General features: G+C 48.9%; 1 protein-coding gene and 1 long non-coding RNA gene across 3 annotated transcripts in view; one reads left to right on the top strand and one right to left on the bottom strand.

Annotated features, from left to right (window-relative positions):
• Nucleotides 1-9,397: 9,397 nt before the first annotated feature.
• On the bottom strand, nucleotides 9,398-14,234 carry LOC144614310 (uncharacterized). Of its 2 annotated transcripts, none has more exons than XR_013552006.2 (3): nucleotides 13,814-14,234; nucleotides 12,105-12,546; nucleotides 9,398-11,658 (listed from the first exon to the last, which is right to left on the bottom strand). It is a non-coding gene; the product is annotated as an uncharacterized LOC144614310 (long non-coding RNA). The 2 variants fall into 2 exon arrangements; XR_013552005.2 differs by lacking the exon at nucleotides 13,814-14,234 and adding an exon at nucleotides 13,107-13,215.
• Nucleotides 13,148-23,611, top strand: part of ACSF2 (acyl-CoA synthetase family member 2) — a 34,879-nt gene continuing 24,415 nt past the window's right edge. Inside the window, exon 1 of the mRNA XM_078437294.2 lies at nucleotides 13,148-13,275. Within this exon, the coding sequence (XP_078293420.1) occupies nucleotides 13,148-13,275 (128 nt within the window). The remainder of the gene's footprint in view (nucleotides 13,276-23,611) is intronic.

Below are 23,611 nucleotides of genomic sequence, written 5' to 3'. Positions count from 1 at the left end.
ACCTTCCGCGGCCACTGAGACGGGCGGGGCCAGAGCGGCCCGAGTGTGCGCGAGACCGCCCTCTGGCGCTTAGGAGAGCGCACTGCAGTCGCCTCCACGTCCGGAAGGGTGGGGTTCAAAACCTTGAGTTCTGCTGCCGGGCGAAGCCGCCGCTTTCCCCCACCCCCCCATCCCGGGGCCCTTGGTAGGCCACTGTCGCTGGCAACGCCAGGAGGCGAAAGGGCACGGGCCTGGGTGCCAGAAGACCTGGGTTGCATCCCAAACTGACCTCACCAAGTCACCCCCGTTCCCCTGGATTGGGAGCTGAAACCTCATGTCCTTCAAAATTGCTCCCTGCCCTCTTTAACTTAATCCCCAAATCATTATCACTCGGAAAATTCGAGCCTCGGAATCTCTCTTCTCTCCTCTTCCCTGCCCCAGTCCTTGTCTAGGCCGCCGTTAGCTCGTGCCTGGATTTCTCTTGAGTCTCTCTCCCCTCCACCTCTACCCAGCTGCCCAGATCTTGCTAAAAATCTAGCCAAGTCTTTCCTCTGCCTAAAACCCTTCCAACCTTGGCTACCTCGAGGATATGGACCCTCTCTTTTCTAGACCGGTCCTTGCCTGCTTCTGCAGTCTCCTCGCAAACCCCAGGCCCTTCCTGCCCGGTGTGCTGTGTAGACTGCCATTAGGTGGCCTCCACACCTTTCCCTGTCCTGGGATGGCCTTGCTTCCCAACGCACCTCTGCCTGGCTAATTTCTAGACCTCCGGGAAGCCTCCCTGTCCACCATGAACCGCAGACTGAGTTAGGGGTCCCTCCTTGGGACTCTGGCAATGTCCTGTGTGCTGCCTTATTATCAGGAGTGGCAGAGTTTGGCTACAGTGGGGCCTCTGGCTCTGCCAGTTGCTGTTCATGAAACCTTAAGCGATCGCCGTGCCTTATTTATGGATAGATGAGAAATGTGCATAATAATGATACCCACTGGTAGCGGCGGGGAGGACTGAATGAGTGAAACACACCAAGAGCTTGCCACAGTGAGTGGCACTCAGTGAGTACCTGATAAATATTTGCCTTAATTCATAATCTGCCTTGTGTTATCTTTAGGTGTCTGTCCTCCACTCTGGACCGTGAGCGAGGGATATGGTCTTTGTATCCCCAGTGTCTGGGTGTCAGAGGCACCACAGTTGCTCATTCAAAGGTGGCTGAATGAATGAATGAACGAGTGAAGCGCTTCACCCGCTTCACACCTCCGTTTGCTCATCTTGGAAGTGGGGATACTGAAGCTTATCTCAGAGGACAACTGTGACGACCAGGTGAAGTCCGCGTGCAAATCCTTGCGCACACGCCTCCTACCCCCAACAAGGCGCCGTGCTGGGCTTCTGGGAGCCAGGCAGGACAATTGGATAAGAATACATTAGCATTTGGCAATCTCTAAAGCCGCTGAGCATCCATTATCTCATTCTGATCAAGTACACGAAGAGATGATAGGGCACGTTTTGTTGTTCTCTCTCTCTTCTTAAGGAAGAAACTCGGGGAGAAGCAACTGGTCCTCGGTCACTTAGGGGCAGACCCGAATCTTTTGATTCCAAATCCTGTTTCTTTTCACTCCACCCTATCATCCCTATCCCCAAGGAGCCTACAGTCTACGCAAATAATTATTCTAGAAGGTAGAAAGGATAAGGGCCCTAATACATACAGATAAAATCTGTGGAGAGGTGCAGAGCTGTGCGGGTATGTGTTAGAGCGTGATAACGTCAGACTAAAGTATTTGAGGGCATTCTGTGTGACTATGACCATGATTTTCATACATTATCTCTTTTAACTCACAACGGCAGATACTCTTTCGGTTTTCCAAAGACAGTAATTGAAGCTCAGACAAGTCAGCTACTTAGCTATCGAAGGACAGTCACAGCAAGTCAGTGAATGTATTCGGGGGAAGGTGGGTCATGCCCAGCACAGAGGGGGACAGGAGCCTGGAGGAAGGGAAGACAGCAGAAAAGGCACCACAGGGGAGGTGGCTTGGAAGAATGGGTCAGGTTCAAACAGGCAAAGCAGGGCGGAAGAGCGAGCACTTTGACAGCAGCTTGTCCCCACGAAGTTTCTTCTTTGAAAAAAAGAGACTCAAATAGCCCTTGAGGATGGGAGCCCCCAAAGTACTTTTTAATGCAAGTGATCTCTCTCTATGGTTTATTTCTTTACATAGACTTGCTTTAAACACTTCCGCAAATAGAGAGGTACGCCATGTTCACTGTAGATCAAACTCATCTGGAGGGATGGACGTACAAGAATTGCCAAGAACACTTTGTGGAATAAAAAAAAAAAAAAATAGCCACAAGGATCCTGCCAACCAGATGGTAGACCTCGTAGTAAAGCTCAAAAGAGTATAACATGGTCATGGGCAGGTACCAGTGGAACAGCATAGAGAATCTGGAAACAAATACAAATGCATATAGGTCCTTAATATATAACTGAGATCACATTTAAAGTCAAAGCCATCAAGGGGCGCCTGGGTGGCTCAGTCGGTTGAGCGTCCGACTTCAGCTCAGGTCACGATCTCGCGGTCCGGGAGTTCGAGCCCCGCGTCGGGCTCTGGGCTGATGGCTCAGAGCCTGGAGCCTCTTTCCGATTCTGTGTCTCCCTCTCTCTCTGCCCCTCCCCCGTTCATGCTCTGTCTCTCTCTGTCCCCAAAATAAATAAACGTTAAAAAAAAAATTAAAAAAAAATAAAGTCAAAGCCATCAAAAGGGGAGTGGTTGAATACAGCAGAGTGCATTTATGCAATGGAACATTACTGCACAACATTCTGCAGCATGAAAGAGAATGAGTAGAACTATATGTGTTGACCTGCAAAAAAATATTGTATATGGTCAAGTAAAAAGATGCAAGTCACTGAGTAAGATAGATGCAAGGCACGATCTCATTAAAAAAAATTTTTTAGGGGCACCTGGGTAGCTCAGTCAGTTAAGCATCCAAAACTTGACTTCAGCTCAGGTCATGATCTCAGGGTCATGAGATTGAGCCCGTGTCAGGCTTTGCTCTAGGCTTGGAGCCTGCTTGAGATTCCCTCTCTCCTTCTCCCTCTGCCTCTTTCTCTCCCCTCAAAAAAAAAAAAAAAAAATTGACTTTGACATTATTTCAGACTTCCAGAAAAGTTGCAAGGATAGAAGAAAGAATTCTTGGATACCTTCTACCCAGATTTGCCAACTGTCAACATTTTGCTACAGAAACAGATGTATATTTCTAATCTATTTAAGAGTATGCTGGAGGGGCGCCTGGGTGGCTCCGTTGGTTAAGCATCTGACTCTCAATTTCAGCTCAGGTCATGATCTCATGGTTCACGAGATCAAGCCCCACATCGGGCTCTGTGCTTGGCGTGGAACCTGCTTTAGATTCTCTCTCTCCCTCTGCCCCCTCTCCCCCGACTCGTACTCTCAAAAAATAAAAAAAATAAAATAAAATTGCAAAATAGAAGTATGCTGCAGACATGATGCCTCTTTATTTGTAAACACATCAGTGTGTTGTCTCCCAAGTATGAGGAAATCTCTTATATAACTACAGGACAATTATAAAAGTCAACGAATTAACACAGATCAATACTACTATATAATCCATGGACTTAATTCACATTTCATCAAATGTCCAACATGGTCTCATTTTTTGGAAAAATATATATATAAAGGGAGGTCATTGGAGAAACACTTATATATATGTCTACATGTTTGTATGAGCTTAGGAAAGGTTTGAAAGAATATCTATCCTTTTAATGTGGGTTGAGTATTTGCCACAAGGCGCAGGTATTACTTTTGTAATATATTAACGTAGAAACTGGGGCGCCTGGGTGGCTCAGTCGGTTAAGCGTCCGAACTCTGCTCAGGTCATGATCTCACGGTCCGTGAGTTCGAGCCCCGCGTCAGGCTCTGGGCTGATGGCTCAGAGCCTGGAGCCTGCTTCCAATTCTGTGTCTCCCTCTCTCTTTGCCCCTCCCTCGTTCATGCTCTGTCTCTCTGTCTCAAAAATAAATAAACGTTAAAAAAAATTAAAAAAAATAAACATTAAAAAATGTTTTAAAAATGATTCCTTTAATCTGCTGAAATACCTCGTGTGTTCCCACCTTCTCCTCTGTGCCATGCCATTCTGTTTGGAATGCCCTTTCCTGGAAGGGTCACCATCCTTTCATCCTTCAAGGCCCAATCTAGATGCCACCTCCTCCAGAAACACTCCCCTGATTACCAAAAGTGAGCCGTTTCTGCAGATGTTCAATGGCTACCCCGTGCCCACAGTACTGTGGCTTGCTTTGCACTGGCGTTGTTCATAGGAATAACAATGATGGCAATGGAACCCCAGGGGAGCGTGGTGGGTGGCCCTAGGGAGAGGCCTTCCTTGCTCATCAAAGGCTGCCATGCCTATTTGCTGGTTCTTTCTTGTGTGATGCCTGGAACTGCCATCTTGAAACCGTAAGGGAAGACACTACCTGCACACCGAAAATAGCAAAGTGGCAAGAAGGGTTAGCTCGGGTCATTGTACCAGCTCTGGAAGCATCCTGACACAACGACGAAGGCCTGAAAGGCCTCACTTCTTGATCATAGGGTTTGAATCCCACCAAAGGGGATCCTTTTTATTTGATTTGATTTTTTTTAACGTTTATTTATTTTTGAGACAGAGAGACAGAGCATGAACAGGGGAGGGGCAGAGAGAGAGGGAGACACAGAATCTGAAACAGGCTCCGGGCTCTGAGCTGTCAGCACAGAGCCCGACGGGGGGCTCGAACTCACGGACCGTGAGATCAAGACCTGAGCCGAAGTCGGACGCTTAACCGACCAAGCCACCCAGGCGCCCCTATTTTATTTTTTTTAAGTAAGCCCAATGTGGGGCTTGAACTCCCAACCAGCCTTGAGATCAAGTGTCACATACTCTCCTGGCTGCACCAGCCAGGTATCCCTGGAGATCCTTTGTATATTTCCACCTCCAACAAATGTACAGGAGGCATTCTATGAATATTATTTGTCTGAGTCATTCATTTGACCCAAATCAGCAGAAGTATATTGAATACCTATCACATGCCACACTCTAGCTACGGGCTCCCTGGGAATAAAATCCACAATCATTGTAATATATGCCCTGACTGTCTCTCCCATAAGACTTTACCTTATCTCCCACTCCTCCCAAAAAAGCGCTCTTTGCTCCCCTAACAAAACCACTAGCAACTTCCAAAGTGCACATGCTTTCTGTCTTCACATACATTTCCTCCATATTCCCTTCATATGTATTCCCCCTAGAACATCCCATTGGCTGTCCACAGTTTCTCCTCCCAACCTGCCTGTGGTGGCTGCATGATGGTCCGCGGTGATGTCCACATCCTAATCCCCAGAACCTGGGAATCTGTTACTTTCCATGGCAAGAGGGACTTTTCAAATGTGATCAAGTTAAGGATCTTCAGATGGAGAGATTATCTGGAATCATCCGGGTGGGCCCTCGATGTAATCACAAGGGTCCTTATAAGAGAGGCAGAGAGGGATTGGACATACAGGAGGAGGGGGCAGAGATGAGAGTGACATGGCCACAAGCAAGGATGGCCTGGAGCCACCAGAAGCTGGAAGAGACAAGGAACAATTCTCCCCTGGAGCCTCTAGCAAGAACCGTTGCAGGACTTTTTTACCTCAATACCCAGAATTTGTTCTCTCGCCTCTTCGAAGAATGAAAAGGCAGACACAAAATGACCAGCATTATACTCTATAATCTTAGAGTAGAAGATTAGAAAGGAAGAATAGTATGAAAGCTCTCTTTACAGAGAGGGGACCTGCAGAAGTGAATGTCCCCGTCTCCAGGCACGAGCCTTTGCTTTGTAAGGTTCTGATCGTCACCCTCCCTTCCCTTCCCCCTCGTTCCTTCTCAGGTTCTGCCCTTACTGGCTTGATAGCTCTGGGTGCTGGGTTGTCCATTCCTGATTGGCTCGATTCCATTGTATGAGGGGTGATCTATGGCCATATCATTTCTTGTGGGTCATGTGTTTTATGGTCAGTCTACTACCATATCGTTAGGTCTTCTTTCAAATTCCTGAGGAAAATCTGAGGGGAGTAGGTGGTGTCTGTTACATTCTTTTTTTTTTTTTTTTTATGTTTATTTATTTTTGAGAGAAAGAGACAGAATGTGAGGGGGAGAGGGAGACACAGAATCCAAAGCAGGCTCCAGGCTCCGAGCTGTCAGCACAGAGCCCGTCGTGGGGCTCGAACTCACAAACTGCGAGATCATGACCTGAGCTGAAGTCGGATGCTTAACCGACTGAGCCACCCAAGCACCCCAAGTGTTACGTTCTTAAGAGGAACCTTATGCTCGAGGGGGGTTTGCTGTGGTCAGACACTCCCGGCATTGTTCCAAAATATGTGTTTTTCCCCAGCCCAGGTGATGGGGTTTCGGGGTGATGGTGGGGTTTGGAGCCGATAGCCAAGAAAGAATTCTAGGAAAGGTCTTGGTGCAAATAGGTGATTTCATTAAAGCACAGGGACCTCTCAACAATAGCCAAATTATGGAAAGAGCCTAAATGTCCATCAACTGATGAATGGATAAAGAAATTGTGGTTTATATACACAATGGAGTACTACGTGGCAATGAGAAAGAATGAAATATGGCCCTTTGTAGCAACGTGGATGGAACTGGAGAGTGTGATGCTAAGTAAAATAAGCCATACAGAGAAAGACAGATACCATGTGTTTTCACTCTTATGTGGATCCTGAGAAACTTAACAGAAACCCATGGGGGAGGGGAAGGAAAAAAAAAAAAAAAGAGGTTAGAGTGGGAGAGAGCCAAAGCATAAGAGACTCTTAAAAACTGAGAACAAACTGAGGGTTGATGGGGGGTGGGAGGGAGGGGAGGGTGGGTGATGGGTAATGAGGAGGGCACCTTTTGGGATGAGCACTGGGTGTTGTATGGAAACCAATTTGACAATAAATTTCATATATTAAAAAAATAAATAAATAAAAAATAAAGAAAAAAAAAAGCACAGGGACAGGGCCTGTGGACAGATAGAGTTGCACTGGGGTTGTGACGGGTAACTGATTATATACCCTCAGATTGGGAGGGGCTCAGGGCCAGCTCAAGTCTCTAAGGAATTTTGGAAGCAAGGTTTCCAGGACCTTGAGGGGCTAGCTGTGTTAGGAAAATGCCATTTATTACTGAGGTTAGCCTGTACTTTGCCTTCAGCTTGTCCCTAGGCTCCCTCAACACAGGGATCTCAGGTCCTAACCTTTCCCCTTTCCCTCTCTGCCTCCTGAATCCTATCTTTTCCTATCATGGAACCAGCCCCCCAATTACCTTGATTTTAGTCCCATAAGACTCACCTCAGACTTCTGGCCTCCAGAAATATAAGAGAATATGGTTCTGTTGTTCTGAAGCCACTACATTTGTGTAATTAATTCCAGCCCTAATAGGAAACAAGCACACACTCGTTTTCCAAGGACTCAGCTCAGATATCTAGGAGACCTTCTGTGACATGCCCAGGGTAGGTGCCTGTCCCCTGTGCCCCCTCTCCCACAGCACTGGCCACATCGCATGCCAGCGTCTGTCTCAGGGTGAGTGTTCTTTGCTAGACAGTGAGTTCTCTGAAGGCAGATGTCCTGCCTCATTCATATCTCCAGCTTGAGGACCCAAGGCTGTGCCTGGGACCAAAAAAGGACTCAATGAATGTCTGCAGAGCCAATGAGTGAGTAAAGGAAGATAACTTTGATTTGATCTAATAACACTGGGTCTTTACCCAAGACTTCCCAGCTGACCTTCCTCCTGACTTTGACTCAGGAAAAGTTAACAATTACATCATCCAGAAAAGATTTTCACCCTAAAAACTCTTTACGAAAGCAAGGCTTTCACAACCTTTGGCAGCTGCGAGGATCGCGGCTTGTTTGGTTTTTCCAATTTTGAGCTGTGGGCAAGAAAACAGGGAATGTTTTAAGGTCATATCTGCCTGTGTCCGCTATCAACTATTAGTTGTGACCAAAATAAGTTTACTCTTCAGAGCAGTTTGGAACAAGTTCCCAAATTTCACTTTCAGTCTGAATGTCAGACACAGCCATTTCTACAACTATTGTTATCAGCCTTGTTCTTTTATCTTCGGTGCTGGCTACCAGGTCTGATGGGCAGAGTGTGGGCATTATGGTGTCCCAGGGGACCGTCGCCTTGTCTTTCATGAGCGCTCCTCCTCACCCTTGTCTCCCTTTTTCTCCACCGGCGTTGCCAGCCTCTCGACTTCCCACCTCTCCTTCATGAGCACTGCATTCCTAACCAGACATGCCGCGAAGAAGATTCTTTAAAGGGGACATCTTTCGTATACTCCTTGGAAGCAGGCGATTACAACAGAGAGCGATGAAAAATTACCCCAGAGGAAAGAAATTTTGTCCAAGGTCATTGAGAAAAAAGGCAGTAGAGCTGGATTTCTTCCCAGATCTGACTCTGAGGCTGACGACGAGCCAGAGCAACCCCTTTGCACTCATTGGCGTCTAGTGAAAAACCTCACCAGACATGCTAGTCCCTGTACATGATCAACGGCACTCATCAAGAAGCCTTCCTTGGCCTGCTAGTAAAAATATATATACATATTAAAGATAAAACATGTAGGAGGCGCCTGGCTGGCTCAGTTGGTAGAGCATGTTGATCGCGGGGTTGTAAGTTCGAGCCCCATGTTGGGTGTAGAGATGACTTGAAAATAAAACCTAGAAAGATGTTTTAGGAAAATAAAATGAGAACAAGGCTTGTTAACAAATAAGCATCGGTTCTCTGTCCCACCCCTCCTTCTAGTCCCATGCTCCAAAGAGAACTTTGTTTTCTTAGCAGCAAAATCGACATAAATAAAATACACCAGTGTACCATTTTGAAGTGGACGGTCCAGTGGCATTAGGTACAGTCACGCTGTTGTGCAGCCCTCCCCACCATCCATCTCCAGAACGTTTCCGTCTTCCCGAACTAAACCCATTGAACGCTAATTCCTCACTCCCCCAATCCCCTGCCCCTGGCAACTACCGTTCTAATTCCTGAGGAATTTGACCACCTTAGGTACCTCAGGTCAGCGTCCGTTCTTCTGCGTTTGGCTTCTTTTACTCAGCACAGTGTCCTCAAGGCAGTGCGGGTGAGAGTTTCCCTCCTTCAGAAGCCTGAATAATAATCCGTTGTATGGACATACCACAACGTTGTTTATCCACTCAACCACCAGCCAATGGGCATTTGGGTTGTTTGTGCCTTTTGATGATTGTGAAGAATGCTGCTATGAACCTGTGTGTACAAATGTCTGTCCAGGTTCCTACCTGCACTTCTTTTGGGCACAAACCCGGAAGTGGCGTTACTAGATCATGGTTGCTTTCAACATGCAAAGCATGGTGATTGCTTTCAACTCTTTGAGGAGCTGCCATGCTGTTTTCCACAATGGCTTCCCCATTTTACATTCCCACCGCAGCACACGTGGCTTCCAATTTCTCCGCCTCCTCACCAACACTTAGCGTTTTCTGTTTATTTTATTTCTTTTTTGTCATAGCCACCCTCACGGGTGTGAGGTGGTAGCGTGTGGTTTTGATTTGCGTTTCCCCAATGACTACTGATGTTGACCACCTTTATGCCTGTATTTTTGTACCGAGTATCGTTTTCATGTGCTTATTGGCCATTGTATGTCTTCTTTGGAGAGGGGCGTCTGGGTGGCTCAGCCAGTTAAGCGGCCAACTTCGGCTCAGGTCATAATCTCTCTCGGGCTGTGAGTTCGAGCCCCGCGTCGGGCTCTGGGCTGACAGCTCGGAGCCTGGAGTCTGCTTCGGATTTTGTGTCTCCCTCTCTCTCTGCCCCTCCCCAGCTCACACTGTCTCTCTGTCTCTCAAAAATAAACATGAAAAAAAAATTTTTTAAATAAATAAATAAAAGAAATGTCTGTTCAGATCTGAACTATTTTAACCACGTGTGTTTTATCTTCTGTTATTTGCCTCGAAATATTATACTTATACAGCCATTTCTTGATCTCCTGTTTGACAGGGGAGGATTTGTACTCACTGCCGTGTCTCCTCCCCAAATCCTCCTAATACAGTTGTATTGTTATTTTCGAACACAGACTGGTTGCCTGTGCCACTTTATTTATTTTTTTTATGTTTATTTTTTGAGAGAGAGACAGAGACAGAGAGACAGAGCACAAGACAGAGGGGCAGAGAGAGAAGGAGACACAGAATCCGAAGCAGGCTCCAGGCTCCGAGCTGTCGGCACAGAGCCCCCACGTGGGGCTTGAACTCACGAACCGCAAGATCATGACCTGAGCCGAAATCAAGAGTCGGACGCTCAGCCGTCTGAGCCACCCAGGCGCCCCAGTGACGTTTACATTTTGAGCCCATTTTTGAAGCACAAAGGGAAGGATTTTGGCAAAGGGGGCGGACTAAGGGCTTTCTCAGGGTCGCCAGGGGCCTGAGCAAAACCAAGGCACCATAAACCATCCAAGTCAGGTGCAGCACTCAGCAGGCATGCTGGGCTCGGGCAGAAAGCCCCTTGGGAAGCCGTGAGGAACTGAGTTGGTTGCAGGGACTGGATGGCAATATGCCCTGCTCACCACTCCCTCAAAGAGACCCAAGAATTCTGGTCAACAGACTCAGGGGCTCCCTCCCTCATTAGGCACTAGCATTTTCTTTCCTCCCAACCGTTCTCCCCTTTTACAGAACCAGTGCCTACCACATCTTTCAAGGCTTTGCAGAGATGAAAAACAATTCCTCCTGCTAAAAAAAGGTTTGCAACACTGAACACAGAGGAAAGTCTCGGAGTGTAGACAACAGGAAGAAGGAGAGGATAGAGAAAGAAAGTAACAATCACTGAAAAAGGGTCAAGTGCTAGTTCTCTGCCACCACACCCAATCCTTACCCCAACCCTCTGCATGAGGCTGGTGTTATCTCCAGGTTTTTTGAATCACTCGTGAATCACTGAGCTGAAGTCGGACGCTTAACCGACTAAGCCACTCAAGTGCCCCGTCCCCATTTTATTATATTATTTATGTTGAAAGAGAGCACATGCACAAGAGTGCAAGCAGGGGAGGGCCAGAGAGAGAGGGAGAGAGAGAGAATCCCAAGCAGGCTGTGCACTGTCAGCGTGGAGCCAGAGCCGGATGCGGGACTCAACTGGGAGCCCAACTTGGGGCTCAATGCAGAGCTCAACCTCACCACCCTGGGATCATGACCTGAGCCGAAATCAAGAGTCAGACGTTTAACTGACTGAGCCACCCAGGTGCCCCTATTATCTCAATTTTAAACATAATGACTTAAGGCCCGGAGAAGCCCTGTGACTTGTCCAAAGCCACCAAGTGAGTACAGGCTGAGCCTTGGCCTGCACTCACTGTGCTCATCTTGACCTTGGGCAAGTAGCGGAACCTCCCTGGGGCTCGGTTTCTTTTTCTTTCTTCTATTTTTGCAAAGATTTTATTTGTAAGCAATCTCTGCTCCCAGCGTGGGGCTCGAACTTACAACCCCAAGATCAAGAGTCACGTGCGTTAGTAACTGAGCCAGCCAGGCGTCTTTCAGTTTCTTCATCCATAACACCAGAGACATATTCCAAGGCATGTCTGTTCCTTGCGGGGTGATTGTGAAGGGAGATAATGTCTCTTGAGAGTATGGCTTGAGGAAGTTATCCTGAAATCGGTGACTGTTATTCCATGGCACTCGTGTCCGGGAAGTCAGGAAAGCCTGCGGATGGAGAGCTGAGGCTGGAGAAAAAGTTCGAGGAGGAACCCATCCTTCTCTTGCCCCGGGACTACCCTCAAACTAGCAAGGTAACTACCAGGACCACACAGCCAGTTACCTGCAGAGCTGATACCCTGGACTTGGGCTATGCTCCGGGGCACTCCGTCCCTGGGCCAGGCTGCCAGAGTCGGAGAGTTAGCGTCATTAGAAAGGTGTGTCCTTGCCAGCTCAACTGGTCGTAATTTCTCTGCTCCCCTGTCTTCCTGCCCCATCCCCACACGCTCTGAAGTGTGGAGACTGTCCCCCCAGGAGCCAGGGTTTCTGGAGGATCTGAGGCCACTCCCATCATGAGGACGGATGCAGCAGAGACTGCTCAGGACCTCAGTTGGAGGCCAAGTCCCCAGATAAGGGCAAAGGTCTTCTCAGGCCAGGCCCCACCCCTAACTAACCTTTTTGCTTGGCCCAGATTTTCACTGCTTCCTCTGGGGCAGGAGCGGGGAGGTCACCCTGCCAGGGCCTTTCCCCCATTGCTGTCCTCCTCCTCTGGAGAAAGGGTCGAGACAGTGTGGACCTGGCACTTGTGCCACTCAGGTGCCCGGTGCCGCCTTTCCCAGCCAGGACCAGAGATGGAACAGGTGCGGTGGGCTGAACCTCTGTCCACTGCTGCTTTCCATTCACGCCTCGGACAGGGCACGGAATGGGGCCCTGGGCCCGAGCTGGGGTTGGCAGATGGCGGTGAGAAGCCCAGGTTTCAATCCCTGATGCCACCTTACACGGCGCACTGCGAGCCGGGGCGGGGGGAGTCGAGGCAGAGGCCCAGGGTGGGAGGCTGCCTGTGGGAGAAGGGGGTACCAACTGGTGTCCGTTCTGAAGCTGACTTCTGGCTTCCACCTGGAGTCGACCGAGAGGGGGATCGCCCACGGCACCCTTTGTCCGGGCCACTTCCCTCCCCCCACCCCCCCAGCAACCCACCCCCGCGAGCCCTCTGCTCCAGCTGGCACGCCTCGGGGCGCTTCTCGGAGGCGCCTCTGGCTCGCACCCCGGAGGGGAGCTGGCAGCCTATGACCCGCTCTCTAAACCGAGCTGGGGCGGGGTGGGGGCACGGACGCGTCTGGGCCTCGCCGCCCGGCCCACACTCGCGCCCCGCGGGCTCCCCCTCTACAAAATCAACAAGCTCTTGAGCCCCCAAACTTAGGCCCCCGGTGGTCGGCAGGGGAGCCTGGCCTCGGGCTGTGGCCGGGGCCTTGGGATCCGCAGGGAAACCCGGGCACGTCTTCGAGGTGGGCGGGGAGGGCCGCGGGTCCGAGGGGAAGGTGGCCCCGCGCGCCGCAGCTTCCTCCACGCCTCGCCCCGCCCCCCGCCCCGGCGGGACCGAGTCCTCCGCGCCCCATAGGCAGAGGCGACCCTCCCCGCCTCCCCGCCCGCTCCGCGCTCGCCCCGCCTCGGCTCACTTTAAAAGTTTCCTGGGGCCGGGACGCGGGCGCAGAGAGCCATGGCCATCTACCCCTGGGGGCTGCGCCTCGGGAGGCTGTGCGCCGGGAGCCCGGGGGTGCCGGGGACCCGGGCCGTCCTCGCCCGGGCATGGCAGGAAGCGAGACTGCAGGGCGCCCGCCCCCTCAGGTACTCGGCCCCTGGGGGGAGGGGGGGAAGGGGGGGCTGGGGGAGAAGGGGGCGGCACGGGCCCCCGGGAGGGAGGGAGATTGGGGGTTCCTGCAGAGCTTTTCTGGGGGGCCGAGCCCACCCCGGCTGGCAGGCCCGCGGCTGGGCTGCCGCACCTCTGGATGGCACCCGCTGGGGAGCAGGTAGCCCGTGCTCAGCGCCTAGGCAACAGGAAATGCTGGCCTGGCCCGCGCAGACCCGGGCTGCGGCTGGTGGCTGCCAGCGACCCTGCACTGACTCTGAGTTCTGGTCCAGGACTCTAGGTTGTTTCCGTTCGTGAGCACAGAGGGCCAGGCGTGTGGGCCTTTGGCGATCTAGCCTGAGAAGGAGGGGCAGGGGCAGGGCTCTGTCTTCAGAACGCTGTCTCCGAGCTGGACCCCCTTCAGGGATAAACTTGGGGAGGGGTTGGGGGGCTTTGGCTTGTCTTTGCCGGACCGCTATGCTCAGCCGTGTCCCCACTCCTCCTGCGGTGCTGACAAACACCGGTGTTGCACCTTACCGCCTCCTGGGCCTGTCTGCTCATGTCCTCCGTGCAAAGGTGGGATGGGGGCTGGCAGGTTCCCACTCCTAGTGGCTCCGCTGCCTCCAAAGCCGTGTAGGAATTCGTGCCATTTTCCGGTAAGATCGAAGTTTGAGCGCGCGCGTTGGCTGCTTAAGCAGAGCTGGGCTCCAACTGATGTTATCAGTGGTGGTTGTCTTCAGCACCCAGAAGCGGGAGGCCTGGGCGCCACCAAGCCTGCCCTGCCTCCCAGAAGGGCCAAGAACTAAGTTTGGGGAAGAAGAGGGAAGAGAAGAGTGGGACTTCTCCTCTGAGAGAACTGTTTGCTTCACAAAAATCGGATGGGGGCGGAGGGGATTGGAAGGAGAGGCAAATTCCTCTTTGGGCTGAAACTTCAAGATCAAAACCTCTCGCACTTGCTGGTTCCGACAACTAGAAAGCACGCCATGGTCTAAGATGGCTATGCCTAGTTTTCCGGGAAAACCCGGTGGCTCAAGGCTGCTCCGTAGATGGGATTGTGAGGAAAACAGCTGGGTTTTCTCACCGTGCCTCCCTAGGCAAATTCTGTCATCGACACCGCTAGCCTCCAAGCCCCACCTCTGGACTCCTGGACACCTCTTAGGATGTGAGGACCCTATGGAAAGTTACCCCCCAAAGTGTACATGTTTCATGATGCTAAATCAGGCCACTTCGGCTCACATGGCAACATTGCTGACCTTTGATGTTTTTATGTGTAAACAAAGCAGGACCCTTACCTGGTCCAGGCCTACCGTCTCAGGGTAGGGGCACCAGGCCTCAGAGAAATTCTGACCCTGCACCTGGAGGAGATCCTTCTGTCCAGAGAGAGAAGGTTTCCTGAGCATTTGGTCTAATTCCTTCCCATCCCTCCCCCCCTCGTTTTCTGTTGACTATGATGATTTGGCCTAAGTTCACTCTCACTTTCCCCTAAAGAAACCCTCAGGAGTCTCAAGCATTCAATAGATATTGCCGAGTACATACGTCATGTCATGTCAAGCACCTGGTGGGCGCTGTGGATATAGAAGCGAAAAAAACCCCGGACTCCCAGGAATGTGCAGTTTAGTGGAGAAAAAGCTAAGTCAGGTGATCACTGCTCAGTGTTCCGGTGTAATGATATGTGGAAAGCTCCTGGAGTTCTATTCTCTGCTCTTCCTAGTTACACATAAAACCTGCTTTTCTGCTGTCCAACCACCACCCACCAGGCCTATTACTTATCAGATCCCCAGCTTTGCCTGTCAGGAAAGAGCAAGAACTTTGAAGCCAGACTGCCTTGGGTTACAGTCCTGGCTCCTTCACCTACTCACTGCGTGTGACCTTGAGTGCATTACCTAACCTCTGAGCCTGGTGAGTTTGTCGTTAATGCTACCGGTCTGGTCCCTGAGACCATCAAATGATGTCTGGGTAGGAATTCCAACTGACTTAAAAGTGGCAGGGCGGGGGGGATCAGTGACCTCTTTCTTGCACCTGGTTCTTCCTTCTGCCAGTTGCCAAGATGGTAGTCTCTGCCCAGCCACAAGTCCAGCCCTTGGATCTGCCAGATGCTCCCTGTCCATCAAAATCGGGGTTGTTCAGAGCCTTTTTCCCCAGAAGGAAAGAGGAAGCAGTCCATTGCTCTCCAGATCTCCTGAACCACCAGCTCCTTCCCCTTGTCCACACATCCCCTTCCCCCAAGGAAAATGGATGGGCTAGTCTGGGGCTTCAGGGAGCCTTGGAGGGAAGGTTCCTTGATGAACCTGAGATGAGCAGGTTTCCTCCAGATAGACCTCGAAAGCTGGCCTGGGGTTGCCTGTGGGGCAGTTGCATCTGGGGCACTCGGAGCTGAGAAAAGCAGAAAGAACATTGACTTACGCCTTTCAGAATTGGGAACGATGTTCAGTGACTTGATGCTGGTAGTAGGGCAGAGGGGTACATGAGCTTCATGGACTACCCTCTAGGGGGATGGCTGTTATCAGGTGGGACCAGTAACAGCAACTATAAAATGCCATCCCTATATGAGGCGGTTGTATTAAGTCAGGAAGTGTTTTGGTTGGAAGCCATAATGGTTGAAAAAATTAGACTCTTCCCATAGTTCCCCAAAGATGATTAACAAGTGATCTAGTAATGATTTCCCTACACATTCCACTGGGGATCCTCCATTCTAAATGTAACAATAGAAAATAAACTACGAACTTGGACGTTGTAACCAGTGAGTGGTACACATCAGCTTTGGTTACCCTTTTGGGCTTGGCATGCAGTAGAGAGAGGTGCTATCTACTGTGGAAGGTGCAGAGAGAGTATAGAGATGAACTTGTTTTCACTGAGTTCTTTTTGCCTAAAAGGGATCTACAGGGAAGACCGTAGACCCCCCTGATTCAAGGCAGAAAGGGTGCTGTTCCTTGGAAGATGCCGATCAAAGCAGGAAACAATCTGATTGGTGGGAACGGGACCGAGGAAGCCTTGCTGGCGAGGCTGAAGTTTGAAATTGATCCCTCCGGCGATAGGGCTGTAGTTTGAAGCATGAAGCCTATATACTCATGTGAAATCTTGCCCGTGCCTGAACTCTTTTGAATCCTGGGTATGAAGCTCTCCTAACACCCCCCACATTTCTATAGGCAGAAACTTTGAAGCCAAGCATATCTGGGTTCAAATGAACCATTTTAGCTGGTTGCTTTGGGACTAAGTTGAACTTGATCTTTCTCATGTGTAAATAATGTTGTCTGAGAGTTAAAGAAGGTCACGGGAAGAAAATTCTTGGGGCACCTGGGTGGCTCAGTTGGCTGAGCGTCCAACTCTTGATTTCGGCTCAGGTCATGATCTTGAGGTCCATGGGTTTGAGTCCCGAGTTGAGCTCTGTGCTGAGTGTGAGAAGCCTGCTTGGGATTCTCTCTCTCCCTCTCTCCCTCTGCCCCCGCCCCCTCCCTCTCTTTCTCTTTCTCTCAAAATAAATTTAAAAACTTAAAAAAAAAAAAAAAAAAGAAGAGAAAATTCTTAACTCACAGCCTGATGCTAAAGACGTCTTCAACCCATTGCACTGATGAGCTATTATACAAGTAGTGTGCTTGGTAACAGTGGGTTAGTGCATTCCTATAATGATCTCAAGGCCCACAGTTCCACAGTTTAGTAACTGTCTGAAGAGTTAAGAGGGAGACAGTTCTGGTAGGGCAACTGCCTAAACCAAGCTGGGCTGCTCGGGGTATATAACAGGCCCATGCTCACACTTTGTGTGTGTGTGTGTGCGCGCGCGCGCGCGCGAGAGGGGGAGGGGGAGGGGCAGGGGAGGTGTCATATATTGAGCAAACCAAAGTACAGTACAGGATGTAATTTCATGTCTTGAGTAGGCCTTGCTAGGGGAGTGTCCTAATAAATGACAAGTACCAATATTTCTGCCAGGTGCCTCTCCCAACATAAATAAATGAGTTGTGTCTCCAGCTCACAAATCCTGTTTTGTGGACCTTGTTGGCGTGTGTGTGTTTCTCAGTTTGGGAGTTCGATGACAGGAAAGCAGGTCCCAGCCCTGTCACTTCCAACTCAGTATTGCGTTGGACAAGCCACTCCATCTCCCTGCACCTTGTTTGTAAAATAGGCCACTTGGACAAGAAGCACTCTACATTTCCGGAGACATTCTGTGATTCCTAGGGAGGCTCGGCTTTGAGCCCAGTCCCCTAATTCAAGAGGGCTGTGGGTGAAGTGGGAACCCTAGTGAATTCCTCCTAACCTCCTGACACTCTGTGACTCTCTCTGGTCCTCCAAGTGAACAGAAAACATTGAGGGTTTTGTTAGATATCTAAGGTCGTAAGCTCACCTCGTCTGTACCTCGGCGACCCCATCAAGGAGCAAGTGTTCTGAATCAGCCCCCACTCTGTACCAGTGACCCAGGGGAAGACTTACAGTACGAATGCCTCACATACAGTACGTAAGCTTCACAGACTTACAGCATGAAGCCGAGAATTTCAGGCTTTCAGAAACATCTTCTTGGGTTTGCTAGAGTCAAATAATAACTTCCTGCTTGTTTCTATATACGTGTAAACACACACGTGCCAGTGGTTTTAGTCAAGACGCTAAAAATGGAAGCTTCCACCAATACAGGGTATCTTGCTCACATCTTTTTTTTTTAACGTTTATTTATTTTTGAGACAGAGAGAGACAGAGCATGAACGGGGGAGGGTCAGAGAGAGGGAGACACAGAATCTGAAACAGGCTCCAGGCTCTGAGCTGTCAGCACAGAGCCCAACGCGGGGCTCGAACTCATGAGCCGCGAGATCATGACCTGAGCCAAAGTCAGATGCTCAACCGACTGAGCCACCCAGGCACCCCTCTTGCTCACATCTTTATTGTAGCTCACACCACTCTGGAGTTCTTTTTTTTTCTTTTTAAATTTTTTTTTAACGTTTCTTCATTTTTTGAGAGACAGAGCACGAGCAGGAAAGGGGCAGAGAGAGGGAGACACAGAATCCGAAGCAGGCTCCAGGCTCTGAGCTGTCAGCACAGAGCCCGACGCGGGGCTCGAACTCCCGAGCTGTGAGATTGTGACCTGAGCCGAAGTTGGACGTTCAGCCGACTGAGCCACCCAGGCGCCCCTGCCACTCTGGAGTTCTTTGTAGTCTGTGTCCTTTGTAAGCTGTAGACCCCTTCGGGAAGGTTATATTGGGTGGCGGAAAAATCAGGAAGCTTTGTGGTATAATTACAATGCACAAACTTTGTACAGTTTGACGCACTTTAACAAATGTGTGTATATACTCAGCCCCCAAGATACAGGACTTGCCTATCACTGTAAAACAGTGCTCTTTAATCAATATATGAGCCCCGTGTGGACTTTTAAATTTTCTAGTAGCCATATCAACAAAATAATGAGAAATATGTGACATTAATTTTAATGGTATATTTTCTGTAACTTAGTATAGCCAAAATGTCATTTCAGCAGGTAACCAACCTTTTAAAACTTTCTCATAAAATGTTTTACCTTTTTTTAAAAAGAAAGTCTTTCAAATCTGTTGTATATTAAACATTTTTTTAAATGTTTATTTATTTTTTGAGAGACAGAGCATGGGCAGGAGAGCGGCAGAGAGAGAGAGGGGACACAGAGTCTGAAGCATGCTCCAGGCTCTGAGCTGTCAGCACAGAGCCCGACGCGGGGCTCGAACCCATGAACTGTGAGGTCATGACCTGAGCCACCAGACGCTTAGCCCACTGAGCCACTCAGGTGCCCCTCAATCTGATGTATACTTAACACTTACAGAACACCTTCATTCAGACTAGCCACATTTTAAGTGTTCCACAGCCACATGTGACTAGCAGTTACCGTATAGACGGCATAGCTCTAGAACTTTCTCTCTGCTCATTTCCAGTCAATCTCCTTCCCTCACCAGAGTCTACCACTGTTCTGATTTCTAATCTCCATAGGTTAATTTGGCCTATTCTTGAATCTTAGAGTATATGCTCCTGTGTCTGTCTTCTTTTGCTCAAAAACCAAGGGGTGCTTTTGGGAGGAGGGACCTGTTAACCTTGACAAAAAATCTCGAAAATGTGTGTATTATGCATTAAACAGCTTAAATAGTTAGCTTTCCTTGATAACCCTAGGGAAACAGACATGATCTCATCTGCCCTATATTTTACCTCTTGGGTGTGACAACAGAAAGGCAAACTGAGAAATGGGGCCTCAGATGTGTCAAGGGGCCGTCCCAGCAGAGAGTGGGGGGGACACTGTGGCTTCTGGACCCACTGAACTGGGTAGCCTGGTTATGCCTTGTGGTCTCCAATACTTTGTAATCTAAGTTAACCTTTTTATTTTGAGATAATTATACATTCACGTGCAGTTGTAAGAAATAGTGCAAATGGGGGCACCGGGGTGGCTCAGTCGGTTAAGTGTCTGACTTCGGCTCAGGTCATGATCTCGCAGTCTGTGAGTTCCAGCCCCGCGTCGGGCTCTGTGCTGACAGCTCAGAGCCTGGAGCCTGCTTTGGAGGCTGTGTCTCCCTCTCTCTCTGCCCCTCCCCTGTTCATGCTCTGTCTCTCTGTCTCAAAAATAAACATTAAAAAAAGGGGGGGGGCGCCTGGGTGGCTCAACTGGTTAAGCATCCAACTTCGGCTCAGGTCATGATCTCACGGTTCGTAGGTTCGAGTCCCACACTGGGCTCTGTGCTGACAGCTCAGAGCCTGGAGCCTGCTTCGGATTCTGTGTCTCCCTCTCTCTCTGCCCTTCCCATGCTCATGCTCTGTCTCCATCTCTGTCTGTCAATAATAAATAAACATTAAAAAACAAAAAGAAAAAGGAAATAGTGCAAACAGATCCCATATACCCTTTAGTCAGTTTCCCCTAATTGTAACCTTTTGCAAAGCTAGTACAATATCACAGCCAGGATACTGACATTGATATAGTCAAGATACAGAACATTTCCATCTGCACAAGGATCTTTTCATAGCCACACCCAATTCTCTTCCACTTCCAGCCCCTGCTTAATCTCTAGCAATCTGGTATTGGTTCTCAATTTACGTGATTGTGTAATTTCAAAGTATTATGTAGATAGAATCATACCATATGCCACCTTTTGATATTGATTTTTTCACTCCACATAATTCTCTGGAGATTCATCCAGGTTTCTTTGCGTACCGATAGTTCCTTTCTTTGTAGTGCTAAAGAGTAGTCCTTAAGGGGCGCCCAGTTGGCTCAGTGGGTTGAGCATCTGACTTTGGCTCAGATCGTGATTGCACAGGTTCGTGAGTTTGAGCCCCACATCGGGCTCTCTGCTCTCAGCCCGGAGCCCGCTTGAGATCCTCTGTCCCTCTCTCTCTTTGCACCGCCCCCCACTTGCATGCCCTCATGGTCGCTCTCTCTCTCTTTCAAAAATCAATAAAACATTAAAAAAGAAGAACATTCCTTGATATGAATGTTACAGTTGGCTTACCCACTCACCACTGAAAGACATTTGGATTGTTTCCAGTTTTTTCAAATAAGGCTGCTATAAGCATTTGTGTACAGCTTTTTGGGTGAACATAAACCTTTGTTTCTCTGGGAGTAGAATTCTTTATCTGGGATAATTGCCCCTAATGTGTAATTGCTGGCTCATATGGTAGTTGCATGTTTGGTTTTAAAGAAACTGTCTGGGGCGCCTGGGTGGCTCAGTCGGTTAAGCGGCCGACTTCGGCTCAGGTCACGATCTCGCGGTCCGTGAGTTCGAGCCCCGCGTCGGGCTCTGTGCTGACTGCTCAGAGCCTGGAGCCTACTTCCGATTCTGTGTCTCCCTCTCTCTCTGCCCCTCCCCCGTTCATGCTCTGTCTCTCTCTGTCTCAAAAATAAATAAATGTTAAAAAAAAATAAAAAAAAAAAAAAAAAAAAGAAACTGTCTGTTTTCCAGGATGACCATTACCATTTAATGATGCCACCAACCATGTGTGAGTGATCAGCATCTTCGCCAGCATTTGCTATGGTCACTATTGTTTATTTTTGCCATTCTGATAGGTATGTCATGATATGGCAGCTCTAATATGAATTTCCCTCATGGCCAATGATGTCGAATATCTTTCCATGTGCTTTATTTGCCATTTGTATGTCCTCTTTGGCAAAATGTCTCTCTGTGTCTTTTGCCCATTTTGTAGTTGGATTATTTTTAACAATTGAGTTTTCAGTATGCCTTATGTATTCTAGATACTTGTTCTTTGTCGAGATATGTGTTTCGTGAATATTTTCTCCCACTCTGGAGCTCATCTTTTTATCTTTTTTTTTTTTTTTTTTACATTTATTTATTTTTGAGAAACAGAGTGAGACAGAGCGTGAGCGGGGGAGGGGCAACGAGAGAAGGAGACACAGAATCCGAAGCGGGCTCCAGGCTCTGAGCAAGCCATCAACACTGAGCTTGATGCGGGGCTCGAACCCACGAACTGTGAGATCATGACCTGAGCCGAAGTCGGACGCTCAACCGACTGAGCCGCCCAGGCGCCCCTCATCTTTTTATCTTCTTTTTTTTATGTTTATTTATTAATTTTGAGAGAGAGAGAATGAGAGGGTGCATGAGAGGGGCAGAGAGAGAGGGAGAGAGAGAGTATCCCAAGCAGGCTCCGCACTGTCAGCGGAGAGCCTAACATGGGGCTCGATCGCACAAACCATGAGATCATGACCTGAGCCAAAATCAAGAGTCGGATGCTTGAGCCACCCAGGCGCCCCCTCATCGTTCCATCTTAACCAAAATTGAATTTTGATGGGGCCCAGTTATCAATTTGATGGATCATGCTTGTGGTATCGAGCCTATAAACTTTTTGCCTAGCCCTAGATCCTGAAGATTTTCTTCCATGTTTTTTAAGTTTTATGTTTTACATGTAAGACTGATTTAGTCTGAGGTTTGTTTTTTTTCCCCTAGGAGACTTAAGTAAAAATTCCTTTTTTTTTCTTTCTTGCCGAGACCCTTTTTTAACATCAGTCATTCTGTGCTATCAATTAAGAAAACGACCATTCAGTCGTGCTCTTGTTTGGATTTTGTCACAGCAGCACTGTCCTTTTCTTTTTTTTTTTTTTTTTTTTAATTTTTTTTTTAACGTTTATTTATTTTTGAGACAGAGAGAGACACAGCATGAACGGGGGAGGGGCAGAGAGAGAGGGAGACACAGAATCGGAAGCAGGCTCCAGGCTCCAGGCTCTGGGCTGATGGCCCAGAGCCTGACGCAGGGCTCGAACTCACGGACCGCAAGATCGTGACCTGAGCCGAAGTCGGACGCTCAACCGACTGAGCCACCCAGGCGCCCCTGCACTGTCCTTTTCTTGAACAAAGCTGTATGTTGTCGCTGTCGTAGATGTGTCGCCCATCTATGCAGATACATGACAACTAGAACTTTATTTCAGGGTAAAACAGCTATTACAAGCTCCACGTTGTCCCCTCCTGCCCAGGCATCTGCTGTCTCTACTCCCATATCGAGTGCCACTCCCAGGTCAACCAGCAGCCTGGTGTCTTTGTACAACTTAGGGGGAGGACGGGACACAGCCCCATGGTGGGATCAGTGTGTAGTCCAGGGGCATGAATCTTGGGGCCATATCCAAGCGGGATAGGAGAAGAGGAGAATCTGCCTCTTCTCTGCCACGAACTAGGAGGCAATGGGCACTTTTAGCTACAACTGTGTCTCTCACAAGAGTGAGTGTGTTGACTGAGGACTGAGGCTTGCCCGTGAGTACGGCACGTGAACTTCATGGACAGACTGGGGCTCTTTCTCTTTCATTAACGTTGGTCTTGCCCTGGCCCTTCACATGACAGGGCCGGTGCGTCTCACGCCTTCCACGCCAGGAAGTTGCTCCGTCTTTTGAACGTTTTAGGTGCCCCTTCTGGGGAGTTTATCAACCTCTGGTATTCTCCTTCTTAAATATTTCATATAGAAAAAAAAAAATTAACCACGATCACAAGCTAAAATAACAAACACCTGGGTACCTACCACTCCAAATGAACATAGAGCTATGCTTGGTAAAGAAATTTATAAATAAAAGAAATAAAACATTATGGATCAAGTTCAAGTCCCTGTCGTAGCCGTCCTCCAACCCATCCATCACTGAGAGCTATAGTTTGAATGCATGTCGTGTCGGAGTGAGTTTTTTGCTTTTAATATGTCTCTGAATCCATAAACAGTATATTGTATCCCGTGGAAAGCACTTTGAATCATATCAAGCCGGTAATCAGTGCTTTCAGCTTTCCTATTTTTTGTTTTCATAAACAGTGCTTAGGCTTTTATAATTTCAGCACAAGCTGTACCAGAGTGCCATTCTTTTTTTTCTCTCAACAGTAGGTTTCTAAGATCTATTTACACAGACGCTATAGATCTGGATTA

The sequence above is a fragment of the Panthera onca genome, chromosome E1 (genome assembly GCF_046562875.1).
Source record: "Panthera onca isolate mPanOnc1 chromosome E1, mPanOnc1 haplotype 2, whole genome shotgun sequence".
Taxonomy (NCBI): Eukaryota; Metazoa; Chordata; class Mammalia; order Carnivora; family Felidae; genus Panthera; species Panthera onca.
Note: the sequence above shows the minus strand (reverse complement) of the source record. Positions and strands in the feature narration are given on the sequence as shown.